At 28.5% G+C, this 14,773-nt stretch overlaps 1 protein-coding gene across 1 annotated transcript in view; it reads right to left on the reverse strand.

Annotated features, from left to right (window-relative positions):
- LOC145197032 (uncharacterized) overlaps positions 1-12,581 on the reverse strand; it is a 60,835-nt gene extending 48,254 nt beyond the window's left edge. The window contains exons 1-5 of the mRNA XM_090065879.1: positions 12,439-12,581; positions 9,344-9,422; positions 5,791-6,099; positions 5,048-5,170; positions 315-605 (exon numbers count right to left, since the gene is read on the reverse strand). Coding sequence (XP_089922005.1) covers positions 315-605; positions 5,048-5,170; positions 5,791-6,099; positions 9,344-9,407 — 787 coding nt within the window. The 5' untranslated portion in view covers positions 9,408-9,422; positions 12,439-12,581. The remainder of the gene's footprint in view (positions 1-314; positions 606-5,047; positions 5,171-5,790; positions 6,100-9,343; positions 9,423-12,438) is intronic.
- Positions 12,582-14,773: the final 2,192 nt, after the last annotated feature.

A 14,773-nucleotide genomic window follows, 5' to 3' on the forward strand; every position in this document is an offset into this window, starting at 1 on the left:
AACAAGTTTGTCAGAGACTTGGGAAACAGAGTATTAGCATAGCAAGAGCCTTCAGTATGAGTAAACTTTTGAATGCTGTTCTAAAAACTAAAGTTTCAAAAACAGTATTCCAACACTTTGATTTCAGTAGAATAGCAAAATCTTCTAAAAAATTCTACTGTTCTACTAATCTAATGTCACAGTCGGATTGCTGCTCATCCGAATTACACTTATAAATTACAATTTAGTTACATAAATGTTCTAGATAAAATAGTCATTATGTTCATAAAGAGTCACTTTAGATTATGCTAATTTTTTTTTAAATTTATCTTTACTTGTGTAAGCAATAACATCATTTGACCATGGTCCAGAACCACTAGGATTAATAGCTCTTACTCGAAATGTATAGGTAGTGTTTGGAATAAGTCCTGAAAAATCAGCACTTTTTGCTCCATTTTGACCAAAACTTTGTTCAACATATTGAGATAATTGAGATTCTATCAACTGACATTGGTAATTTGTTAAACGGTCTTTTGGAGCATCATTAATAGCATTCCACTCAAGTGTAATACTGTAGAGAGTTGCAAATTTTACATGCAAATTTGTTGGAATGCTCACAGGAACAGCTACAAATAAATAAATGAGAAACTAAAGAGTCAAGTTTAACATTGAACTTTTTACAAAAATACTTTAAAATGTCTTTTCATCAAAACATTACATTTTAAATACTTATCTTTAAAAATCATAGAAAAACAGAAACATTTACAAAAAAACTTTGGTTTCAAAAGCATAGTCTGAAGAACTATGTGGAAGAACTTTTGACATTAACACATTTTGAGGTGGTTTTCATTTGATGTCCTTCCCTGTAAAAAATTTAATCTTTGGGCTGTCCTTTGTATGATAATGTACCTTAACATCTCAACTCTTCTAAAGGTAAAGGAAACTTCTTAATTGCCTGTCTGAAGCCTATCAGAAATGACTTATCAATAACCTTATTCTCTTCCCAATAACCTTACAGTTTTAGTTACAAAGACACTCATCATTATTTTAATGTTCCACCTTCAGTTGCACAGAGTGAGTGATAGGGAGAGACACATTGCAGATAGAATTATATAAAGAAACAAAACAATTCACACTAGTTAATATTGTGTAATACTTTAGTAGAGTATAAAGATTCTTTCCTAAAGCTATGTAAATTGTGAACATTTTCTTGATTCTAACAAAATTATATAAAACAAAAGATTGGCTTCTAAATGAGCAGTAATTGTGTTGATCAACTTCTTTTTAGGAGTTCCTATGGAAATTTCATATGTAAAAATGAAGTGCCAGGGGCTTACCTTGATCCCTGAAAGACATCTTAAAATATATTTCTAATCCTTACATATCATCACATGCCTTCAAGGAATACTTGTTCAATCTTTTCTTGATAAATTATCCTCAGAAGTAGCAAAATACATTTGTTGAGTGCAACCTTGATGACATTTAATTTGATAGTCTTATGCACCTACTATTCACTATATCCCTGCTCAGCAATAAAACACTGAAATTTTGGTTTAAAATACCAATACTTATATAGCCATTTAGGGATTGTGGGACATTTTCAAAAAATTCTGAAAGATCATTGGAAACTTCTGGAATTTTCTAAAAGCTTTTGGAGAGTTTTTAAAGGTCTAAAATAATTTGGAAGTTTACTTAGCACTGCATGTAAATTATAAGCATTTTATAAAATAGACAAATGTCTTGTACTGACTACAAAACCAAAATATTTTGAACAGTAAGTGATAACAACCATGATCTTGATGATATAGATGGAGAAGTTGCATTCTCTGAACCTATTGCTTAATTGAAGCCCTTAACAAGCATAATTTTATGAACATGGTCTCAAGAGAGAATTAAATATATATATATATATATATATATATATATATATATATATATATATATATATATATATATATATATATATATATATATATACATATATATATATATATATACATATATATATATACATATATATATACATATATATATAAGGGCAATTCCACGCAAGTGACAGTCATAACATTTAATGCTCTTTTAGCGATTAAAAATTAACCAAGAATGCTATTTACATGAAAATTTCTAGAAATCTTAAATACTATTGTATAATTTAGTATGCAAAAGTTAAATCATTCAAGTGTTAAACTTATTTGAAAAATCAACTTAATGTAGCATGACGGTCATAACGCTTACTTTTTGACAAATCTAAACAAACAAACTTTGTCAATCTTTATGCAGCCATCTACACAGTGAAAAAAAAAATCCTTTGCTCTGTTCTTTAACTCCACATTGAACTTACAATATCGTGAGTTTCATAGTTTTTGCTTAAAGTTTTCTGAAAATTCTATTAAGTTTTATGTCGTGATGGTCGTAACAAAAGAGCCAAAAATAAAAAACAGCAAATAATGCAATGAATGACAATAAAAGATGAATGATTATAAAAACCTATTAAATTATGTTAAAAAATATGAATTTTATAACATTATCAAAGTTATCCATGATGTTTCTTCAATACTGGGATCGTTTTATTTGGAGTAGGCAACAAACGCTTAATGCTATTTATGCTCCCTGTTTTTTTTGTTTTCTTAGCTCTATTTAATACAACTCAATATCTAGAAGTATGTACTTTCATATGTCTCACAAATGTTTTGATTTTAAAAAAATATCTTAGAATAGTAAATTTTTTTTACTAATATATAAATTTTAAAATTGTTCCGCAACCCAATTATAAAATATTAGAGAATTTAGAAACCAAAAACTTTTCATTTTTTACTTACCAGAAATGCATTTTGGTAATATTTGTAACAGCTTTCACTTCTTCTATTTTATCACCTATTAAGGCCCATTTTAGATTAATATCATCTGTGTTGATAAGTCTAACATAAGTTTTGCACCCATTTGATGCTAAGAGAAAGTCTTTAGCGTTTAAGATGACCACTTCACGAGATTTTATGCTGTTCCAAACAAATCGCATTAATGACCCTCCTACTCCATCAACTGTTTCTTTACGGTGAGAAGTAGCAAAAAAGTTTCATTCTATACTTTGAAAATGATATTTCACAGACAAATGTTGTATGAATTTGGCCATGTATCTATTTTTGAATTGAGTGCATGGACCATCACTCCATAATATAACTTTTTTTTATATAATCAATGCCATAGAGGTTAAATATTTCACTTAAATATGTAGTAGTTTTACATATTGTTACAACTGATTTTGGCTCTAATTGGTAACAAAAGATAAGAACTGTAAGCAAGGTAATAGTTGACTGCAACCAATAAGCAGCTTGAACAGCATCCTGATAACCACATGTATAGTTTTGTGAATAATCAAAGTGTATCAAAATTTGGTCTGGTTCGAGATTTTCTTTTTGACTGCAATATTGCTCAGACTGGTGCTTTTTAGTGAGATGATGCTCAGTAAACTCTAGTAAATTGTCGCGGAAATCTTTAAAAATACCTTTTTATGTTTTTTTTTTATGTTGACTGAGTACACAGCGCTGATCTTCTTTAATCCACCAACTATAGGTGATTAAGGTATTCATGTCTCTGTTTTCAGGAAAAGAAACTCTCAATAGTTTACTATTATAGTTTTATTAGTTACTCATAGTTTCAAAAAAAACTTTAACAAGTTTAGTAGTAAGATGAATAAACAAACTGCAAATTAAACAATAAACAAAACTGGTTTATATTATAGCTTGGTTTAAATGATATAAATCGTTTGAAATGAATTAAATTGTTTATGGTTAATTTTTTTTTAAGTCAAGAAGCCACGATGGGAAAACAAACATGTCGTGATGGTCGTAAAGTAATTAGTAACATGCTGAAATGGTAATCTAAAACACTTTAATGTTTTTTTTTTTAAATGATGATATAATATGTATAAGTATCTTTACTTTTACCATGGTTCTAGTTTGATACGAAGCATAGAAAAAACTTTCCAACTTTATTTTGTGACGGTTGTAACGTCTTGTTTTCATTAATATGCTCTTCTTATAGACCTAGTTAGAGTTCATTTTTATAAAAAATATTATGCATAATGTTTAATTTTGCCTTTTAGTCAAACTTAGAAGTAAAAGTTATTTAAAAAAACAATACTGAAACTTTTTTCAACGCTTCACAACATGACTATATATAAACATCAAAAAATGCTCATATAACTTTAAAAGTATGTTATAGAATGATAAAATGATTTTTTTAATAAATTTTTTTCTTAATAGTATTCTTAAATAGTTGGAAAATAAATTTAATCAAGTTATTATGTCGCCGTGAAATTTATATATATATATATATATATATATATATATATATATATATATATATATATATATATATATATATATATATATATATATATATATTTGCCAACATTTTATCTGTTTCAGCTGTAGAAGCCTTTTACACTGTACTGATAGTAAGCAAATAGTCATCTGAATCTTTAATGATAGTCATGGTAACAGTTATTTAATTCTGTCTTAAAAGTAGTTTTATTCCTTTTTTAATTTTAAATAAGTTTCCTTAAGAATACTTTTTCTCTATGGAACATTTGCTTCAACTTTGCTGTATTTCTTTCAATTACTATGATAAGAGAATATAAAGAACAATAAGTAAACATTTAGGGTACTTTGTGGACTGTCCTACTAAATCTATATACATATGCTACTAAATAATTTTTGTGTTTGTATATAATTAGCCATATTATGATTAATGGTCCATTCTTTTAATAAACTAACTATTAAAATAAATTTTTAAAAACACATTCTTCCTTGATAATTTATCGTAATAGTTAAAATATTAATATATTTTGAAAAATATTTTTTATAAATTTGAAATAATTATTTCATAATTCCAATTGCTAAGTAATAAACAATTTTAAAACTATTAAAGAGTAAAAATCCTGCCAAATTTTTTATTCTTAACCTCATATGTAATATAGAAATGATAGAAATCAGAACCAAAGGTATACTTTTAAAGAATATATTATACAAAGAATAAAGCATAAAAATTACTCAATAACTATGCTCACCACAACCAGCCTCAATTTTTTCATCAGAATTATCTGAGCAATCCTGAAGCAAATTGCAAGTTCGATTTTTAAAAACACACTGAGGAATGACAACACATGAAAAGTAATCTTCTGTGCATGTTGCTAAAATAATAGATTTTACAGAAGTATGGTGTGTACAAACAAAACCAATGTGTAAATTTTTGCTATATTTACTAACATTAGACAGTCAATCTTAACCATATTGTTGAGATTGACTTTCCCATGAGATTGCAATTACTTTAACAGATTGGATTATCCAGCTCTTTTAAATAAAAATATTGATAAAAATTTATAACAAATAATGGTTTTATAATGTAATGGTAAGAAAAATTTAACTAGATATTACTGTTATTTTTATTAAAGTCATTTTTTAAGTTAAGCTTATTTAAGTCAGTTCTTACACCAGTTACACAAATTTATTCTAAATGAAAAAAAAAATTCAATTATTTCACTTTCAAAAATAATGGGGTACAAAATTGAGCTAAGATTGAGTACTGTTAAAAACCTGGTGATTAGATTGGTTACTGTTAAAAACCTGAAAAATGAATGATTTGAGTAATATCTAAATTTTATTTAACTTTAAGTTGATGAAAAAGAAAATTCAAATTGTTATATTGTAAGAAAAATAATTATTTTCCAAAACTAATACTGTTTACACATTGCACATGATGCATAAATGAATTTTAACTTTGTAGTCTAAATTCTTTTATGCTTCAACTCACCTATTTCTGATGTTTTAAATATATTTGTAATATGTTGCACCAAATTCATATGAGAATCGAAAACATAAATTGTGTACTGGTAAAGGTTGGCAGCCTTCAAATTTGTAAGAGTTACAGAGAGCTCTGAAAACAATGTAGTATTTACACATGTTTTAAGTTTATTCAATTCACAATAAGAAATAAGGTACTGGCAGATAGGCAGATTTTGATCTTTTGTAAGTTGTGGAGGTGACCAAGATATTTTAATTGAAGTCGTTTCAAAGTATTTGACTGGAAGGGTTGTTACATTGAATACTTCACCAATCAAGCCTAGAAAACAATTTAAAAAAAAAAAATGAAAACAAAAAAAAAAATTCTTTTAACAAAATCAGAAACTTTATCCAAGATATTTAATTCAACAATTAATATGGCATTACTTACATTAGTACCGAACATTTTTAGAAGCTGTTTCCAAAGAGATCTGTCTACTCATTATTTATTCCTTACATACTTTATTAAGTGCTCAATCATTAAAACAATAGCGCTGTCATGGTTTAGCATTCTCACAAGACAGATATTGATATTAATACATTTACATATAATACATATTTATAGCTGATCAATAACTTAATATTTGATCAAATAACAGAATTTCAAACTGTTTGCAAAGCGATAAAGTATTTGGAATTTTGTGCGTTTATTCGACGTTTGGCAATTTATGTTTTGTTTTGCAAAATTTGGGTAACCTTATACCATTCCAATGGCTTTCTTTCAATAGGAGTATTCAATTGAGAACCTGATATAATAGGTTTGATGCATTATTATTGCGGGTTAGTTCGCGCCTTTTTTTCATAGAAAAATTTGGTATTTTACTGCAGTGTGACCTAACAGAGCCCTATGCTGTAAGAAAGTCCTAGTAAAACAAACTATAAATTTTGTACATTAAGGAAATATGGAGTCCTGCAGTTTAGCCGCGTAAAAAATTTCATTATTTAATATATAGCGCTCTCGTTTGTGAGACTTAAAAGTTCTTAAAATAGTTTTAAAAACCAAAGTAGATAAATTTCAAAGCAGTTATTTGCTTGTTTTTTTTTTAAATACGTTTTTGTTTAGTATCTTTATTATTTGTTTTTGTTGTTAACATGTAACTATTTTACCATTTACATTGTTACTATTTATTGTGTTGAATAACTTTGAGAAAGGTTGGAAGGTGGTTGAGTCGTTTTGTAATCTCAACAAACTTTTTGTTAAGGAAACATGAGCAAAAGACTAGTTGAAAGATGATTTAAAAGGTTCAAAATGGATACAATAGAACTTGAAGATGAAGAAGGAAGATAACGACCATTGGGTTTTGACAACCAAGTTCTTCAGCGGCCTTGGAAGAGGACAAAAGCCTGAAAACACGAAACCAGCCCACAATTTCAATGTCAACCATTGTTTCACGATTGTTCGTTGATTCACGATTGTTCGTTGTTTTAAAAAGCTCGGAAAGGTTTGAAAATTGGTTCGATGGGTTCCTCATGAACTCTCTAACAACAACGAAGTCGGACGACTCCACATTTTTACCGATTTGTTGCAAAATGAGAAAGCTCTGTTTTTTTTATAAAGTTATTAAAAAATTAGAAGTTTAATATTCAAAAGAAAAGTTAAAAATTAGAAATTTCACTTTCACTCGGCGGAAAAATTACTTTTACGAAAGTTTATTGTAAGTGGCTAACTTGTCCATTTTTTATTGCAGAGTTTTTTGTGCCTCCTGTCGACATTTTTAACAATTTGTCGAAAGGCTAACTATTTTGGGAGACGCCTGCCAACGGCTGCGGAAGAAAAGTGGAGGCGAGAAGATTTTCGCTCTTTATCAATAGCAGCTAATGCTACGTTCGTGTTGCAGAAAGATAGGGTTGGCGATTAAATCTCATGATGAGGATTTGTAAATTGACTCTCTCGGTCATATGGTTAGATAGCACTAGATTGTTTTCTTTGGGGCTAGGTAAAACCAAAAGTCTGTGTTTTCAGTTTACAAACTTTGTATCATTTGCATATATCCGCAAATGTTGGACAGGATCATCAAAAATAAGTGCGCCAGTGTAAATAAAGCTACGGCACATTTCAACACTATCTTGTTCCAAACATAACAGAATTATACAAGCTTTAAAATATAGCGAAAACTACATTGAAGTGAAACCGTTTCAAGCTTGAATTCCTTCAAACAAGATCTTGATTTGAACAACTTCAAATAACAACATCGATGATATAGGACTTAAAGTGGACGTCAACTTGTGGCTTCCGAATTCAACTTAGTTGGTACATTGACGCTAGTGCCCGGATGGTGGGTGAAAAAGGTTAACAAAAGGTCTGAATTAGGAAGTTAAATTCTGTACTTTAAAACAAAACTAAGTAGAATACGGTACGGTACTTGTAAAGGTTCAGCCCCAGGCTCTCAGCTTTAAATTTTTATTAACTTCTGACTATGAATCATGCATAATAACTAAAAATGTATTTTATTTGTTTTTTATTTCATATAGGGAACTTGCTAATAACAAAGCAACTGTAGAGACTGATTAGGACTTAACTAATCACTAAATTAATACTCTGGAATCTTCAAAACTAATCTTCTTGTCTCAAAGTGATGCTTAATTTTCATGACTCTGTCAATTTTACTTTTTGAAAGAATTGTTACGCGATAGGAATCTCAAATAAGTATTTAAATAGCCATCGGAATGGAGGAAAACTGGTCGAATATGTCATCTAGTTTGAATAAGTAATTTCCTTAAAATTTTTTGTAAGTTCCAACAAAATTGTGAAAAATTTTGTTCGCAATCAGTGCTGGCCCTAAACCAGTTTGTTCCACTCCTTCCCCCTCCCTCCGCCCAAAAAAAGTCAATGAGGTCTGTATGCTGTGTGTAAAGTTTTCTTCAACCTAGAATTTAGAATAACTACAATTCTATAAAATGATGTTCTTCACGCGGACTGTATGATAATGAAACCCTTTGTGTTTGAAAATTTTGCGTTGAAAATTATATAATATAACTATATAGATATAAAAAAAAAAAAAAAACAACAAACAAACGAAAATTTGAATTTATATAATAATTTAATTAAAAGGGGACCGGTTTGACTATATAATTATGTCACTGACAATGTTCGTAATTATTTCGCTTTTGGTCAATTGGTAATTTGATAATAGGCCGGGTGAATAAAAATGAGCAATTGCTTTTACTCAGTAATTGGTCAGCTTTACGTGAATAAAAACTTCAACCACTTTTTTTAAGTTTTTATTCACGTAAAATTGAGCAATTACTGAGTAAATTGCTTACATTTACATGAATAAAACTATCAGAAAAACTGCTGAAGTTTTTGTTCACGTAAAGCTGACCAATTACTGAGTAAAAGCAATTGCTCATTCCAACAGTATGAAAAGATTTTTTATGAAGAAAGCTTTTTAAATAAAGGTACCTAAAGATATAGGTCTTCTTAAAGTTGCAAAAATGGAAAATTCAATTTTAAAGATTAAAAGAACATTTAAGGGAACAGTTAAAAGAAAATAACGGAAATAATAAAAAAGATTAAAACTCACCGAAAGTTGTGCGCAAAAAGAACCATTTAACGAAAATGGATGCAAGGATACATTTACACTTCATAATTTCCTTGTTAAACTAAAAATGAAAGCAATGTGGATTTATGACGAAATATTCGCAAAACTCAGTGGTTCCGTTGTTCTTTTTCCTTAGTGGAACTCGTTAGTTGAGTTTTAAAATATATAATGGTCAGTAAGAACTTTCTTGTGCTTTTAATCAAATTATTGATATTTATTTTATGTGTCTAATGTGTCTGTATTTATTTACGGCTCTCAAATTTACTCGCCATAGTTTAATCAATCTGTTTATAACAGCTGCAAAAAGGGAACAACACTGAGTTAAAAAAAACATTAACAGTATTACCACCCTAACAACCGGTAACATTTTACATTACCACTCTATCACGCAGTATAACATCAAATAAATGAACAGTAAATACAAAATACCAACATGATATAATCTATAAAAAGAGAGTTTTTAAGTCCAATAGTTTAAAAAAAGCCAAATAATGCTCATTTAAAAGGCATCACAAAGTGATCTGAGTTTTTTAGGTTGAATGTTTAGTTAAATGACAAAATTGCCCTTGTTATGTAACATAGATTATCAGAATGACAGAAATGTCGTGCAATTTAATTACCCATTAGTAATTACTTTAATTAGCAGACAACCGTCTATCGGCTATGTTTTTCGATTTAAATGGTTTTTCGGCGATTGTAACAGAAAAGACCTTTTTTAGGCTCTAAGAGATTCATAACCGATAATGGGACAGAAAAAACTCTCGAGCGATTTCAGTGATAAAACCGAAAGTTTAATTTAAAAGATATTTTTAAAAAAAGCCGAAATGTCGCAACATCCATTTTAAATCATAAAAAAATAATCATAAAAAAAAAAAAAAAAAAAATACTAAGATTAAAGAGAATTTTATTTGATGCTGATAAAAATTTACAAGGGTAATTAAAATTCTTTTAAAATGTATTGAACGCATCGTCTTCATCTAGCCTTGGACGAATCATCCTTTTGTTGTTCCGGTGGCGTTAGAGAAAAATCTAAAGTGCAGGAATCTGAGAAGCGGATTCTGTTAAGGCGCTTTCTAAATCTTGTCATCTTCATCATTAAGGGATGCGGTCTGATTTTTGACAAACCGACAATAAATCATAATTTGTAACTAGAATGACCAATATTTTTGCTATATGATTGTCAAAATTTTCTCTTCTAAATAAATAACTTACCAGTGTAAGTGTCAAATGCATCAGACAAAAATGCATAATTTAATTTGAGGCAGAAAGAGCATTTGAGGTATGTTTAAGGGAGGGAATGTTCTCCTCCCGTGTCATTAGCTAAAGATGTTATTAGTCTAGCTGCTAATTTGCTAAATGAGCAGTATTTTTCTACCTCAAGAGTTAGAGAAGGATTACTTAAAGTTTGAGAAAATGATGTAAAATGAGCATTTATATCACAAATAACTCTAATAGTTTGTTACATAAATTGATTCACTGCATTTGCTTTTAAATTTCGTCCTCTTCTAGGAAATATTTGGTCTTTTGCGTTTGGTTTTTTTCTCCATTTCGTCAGCTCGGAATACAAGTGTCGTATACGACACTGTGTTTAAATTGAGAATTTTGCATTTAAAGTTTAAAGTACAAAATCTCTTTATGTAAATTTAATTACAAGTTGAAATTTAATAAAGTTGACTAAAATCAATATAAGTTTTTGTTTAAATTGTCAAAAAAATAAACAAAAAAAAACTTCCCTTGTAACTTTGAGCACGATTTTTCAAATACGACAAATGTATTTCGAAATCAGAACATTTTTTCGGAATACAATTGTCATAGATGCAATTAATTTGATAGTAGGTGAATTAAGGTTAAATTTACTTATGTTGTAACTAACAATGACTTATAGCATTAATATAATTTTAGTTTGACTGTCTCTCGCATTTTTTTTCTTTAATTCATTCCTGGTAACCAATTTATCGGCATTATATACAGAAATATACAGTTTTCAATCTTCAAGCTTCTTATATAAAAGTTAATAAGCTTCTTATACAAATATACTTATTGATAAATTGAGTATGATGTAAGGTTTCACTTACTCAATTTATAAATAACTAAATATTCACAATTTTTTCTTTTTTTACATTAAGTAATTTTCATTAACATTATTTATTTTTGAATAATTAAAAATAAAATAACGAATTTATCACACATATCTTTTAATTTGTTTGTGAAAAATGATATAAATAAGTTAAACCTTAAATATAAAAAACAACCATTTTTCATTATTGTACCTTTTTTATAATAAAGAAATAAATATAAAGAATGTTTATTAAAACATTTTACAAAGTGATATATTTAAATGTTCAGGCTTTGTGACTTAAAAAGAGTATTATAAAATTCAAGATCATCGCTAACAAAATATTTTACCATTGACTCAAGGTCATTAATTTTTTTATCTGAGAGCAAAAAACGTGTTGAATCATTTTTTAATGGAGGAAATTCTTTCAGAACTTTAACTTTCTGCTTATTTTTTCTCTGAGGGGTACCTTTTACCAATCTTTCTTCAATTAACGGACCAAAGAACGATTTTTTGAATTTAATATGAAAAGGTAGACGTTTTTCATGACACATTAGTTTTACCTTTGCAAAAGGCACTTTATGGAAATATAAAGACTTTGAAGCAAGTTTAAATTTTTTAAAGTCATCTTTGTACATTTGTATGACTTTCAATTCTACTCCAGAAATTTTTTCAATAGATGACAGTAACTTGAATAAGGTAGGAGGGCTGTAAATCTATTGTAATGGAAACTAGTTATCAAACTGCTTATTAAAAATAGAAAAATTATTGTTATTAAAACAGTAACTTAGAGTATTATAAAAAAAACAATGCATAAATACAGTTGATGTAAAAATAAATAAAAGGTAATAGTAATGAAAGAAATTTCAAAGAGCCTATTTAGAATGTAAAAATAATGATCTCTTTAAAATTATTTGAACACAAGACGTATTGTAATGAAATATTTGTACACAAGAACTTTATATTTGCTTTTCATTGCTAGGAGAAATTGTAGTAGAAGAAAAAAATGAATAAGTAGGACCTTCCACTACATATCCAGGAGTTTCTTCCTCCATTTGCTGGTTTAGCTCCAATACTATTGGTATCGGATTATCAGCATCAGAAGCCATAAAATACTCCAAACTTGTTATGAAATATTCCATATTTGTTACTTATCTTTACAAACAAACGATATATTTTTAAATACTGTTTAGTTCTTTTAATTACGAGTAATAATTTTTATTTACTGAACATTTCGATTCAATTCAAAGAAAAAAAAAACAATTCAATATTAAAAAACAAATGGGATGTATTGGTTTTTATTTACAAAAAACACATGTTAAAAGTAAACAAATGAACGGAATATACGTAGTTAAATTTAAAGTCACGTGAGCAAATAGAACGCTACTATTGGTCTACGCTAAGTACAACAAATGTACCTCGAGCGTCTCGTATAAAAAGTTCATTTGCGACAAATGATCTACTGAACTATATTGGAAAAAAATTTAAATGAGCTATCGGATAATTTTTTGTAAAATAAGTCCACAAAAAATAGATAGTTCGCATATGTAAGTCATTTATTTCAAAAATGTCGAATACGACACTTGTATTCCGAGCTGACGATTTGTAAAATCGAGTAGTGAGGGCTGTTACTTTACAAAATGCTTCCTTAAGTTTCCTATACCCTTAACTCGTTTCTGTAAGGCCGTAATCAACATGTGGTCAGCACACGTTACAGACTCTTTATCTTTTAAAGAGATTTATAGTTTTTTTTATCAGAGCACTTGTCATGTTTGCCGCCTATCTAAAATGATCTAACTTCAGACGCAAGCTACTTCAGTTAATACATCTGAGGCAGCTTGTACCTAAAATGAAATCCGAAAAATGATTTTAAATTGTTTATCTTAAAATTTTTCATATTTTATTGCCAGTAGTTGTAGGTAAACACTTTAAAACGTTTTTTAGGGTGATTTTAACCGTAGGATAGGGTGGGGCTAGTTGAGCAGAGGGGTAAGTTGGGCAACTAAAATATCTCAAAAACTACTCATCAAATGACAAAACATCTAATGAATGAAATATAGGTATATGTAATGGTAATACAATGCGTATTAAATGGTTGTTGGACCGCTTCAAGTGAGATGCACGGGCACTTTTTCGAATTCGGACTAAAATAGTAAAAAAATTTTTTACCCATTTATTTGACTTTCGCTTATACTTCGCCATCTTTCCCTAAGTATTATAGCTCTTTTTGTAACCTAACTTTTGTGTCACCTAGTCTAGTCGAGGTAAATTGAGCAGGTTTGAAATAAATTAATAAAACGGCATTATCGGATACGGAGAAACAAATCTTGTAAGGTAAACATTTTAAGGTCGATAAGCACTTTTAAATTAATCATTATTAAATACTCTTAACGATTTAAAGCAATATCTGAAATAATATCTCAAATCTTTATTTTTAAAGATATGTTAAGGTGATTTAAAACTATCAAACTTTTTGCTTCTTTTAAAGATATTTTTACTTAAATGTTACTTAGTCAATAAAATATATAAGTCAAAAGTTCAGACATAAAAGTTCTTACTAAATTTATTTTTAACTTGCACCGTTGATGAGATCTATTAGATTTAGTAAAAATTGCTCAACTAGCCCCGCCCAACCCTATTTATCGGTTTTTAAATACCAGACTTAAAACAAGCCGGTCGATTTTTTTCTCTGTTTACGGGTTGTTGTAAAAACCCAAAAGTTTTTCGAAGACTTTTAATCAAAAAACCGATGCGAGATCTGATGCCTTATTTAAATACACATTTACTACAATGTAAAATAAGAATGATAAGAATGATTACAATGTAAAATAAGAATGATAAGATGGTCTTAAATATGGCTTACAGTATAAAAATATAGAAAAGGTATTTTTAACTCAGTTTTCCTGAATTATTTTAGTAAACTCATAGAATATTTAAATAAAATATTGATATGCATCAAGTTATGATTTTCCCATTTAAATCGTGGAAAAATATAAAGATGTTCGCTTCGAAATATCAACCCCGCTACCAGGGCGTATCGGTTTTTTAAAGGGTGCAAAAAGTTATATTATAGAAAGTTGTATTAAAGTTGGCTGATTTAAAAGGCAGATGATTAGTTCTGGGTGATTTGAGTAATCCTAGTAAATGAAAGGAAAAAATTGCCCACCTACCGCCTTTGTGACCCAAGCAATTGCGGTGTTAAAAGAGATCATTCAAAACCGCATTAATAAATTTAAATGTTGAAGCTCAATGTTTTACACAAAGTATTAAAAAAAAAAAATCTCTTTTAGAGCATTTGCTGTTAAGATGTTGGAAGATATAAAGAAACATTCTCTTCAAACATTTTCTCACTTTTT

Source organism: Hydra viridissima, unplaced genomic scaffold, assembly GCF_058129835.1.
Source record: "Hydra viridissima isolate aposymbiotic clone 2 unplaced genomic scaffold, HvirCarnegie_v1 scaffold_11, whole genome shotgun sequence".
Classification (NCBI taxonomy): domain Eukaryota; kingdom Metazoa; phylum Cnidaria; class Hydrozoa; order Anthoathecata; family Hydridae; genus Hydra; species Hydra viridissima.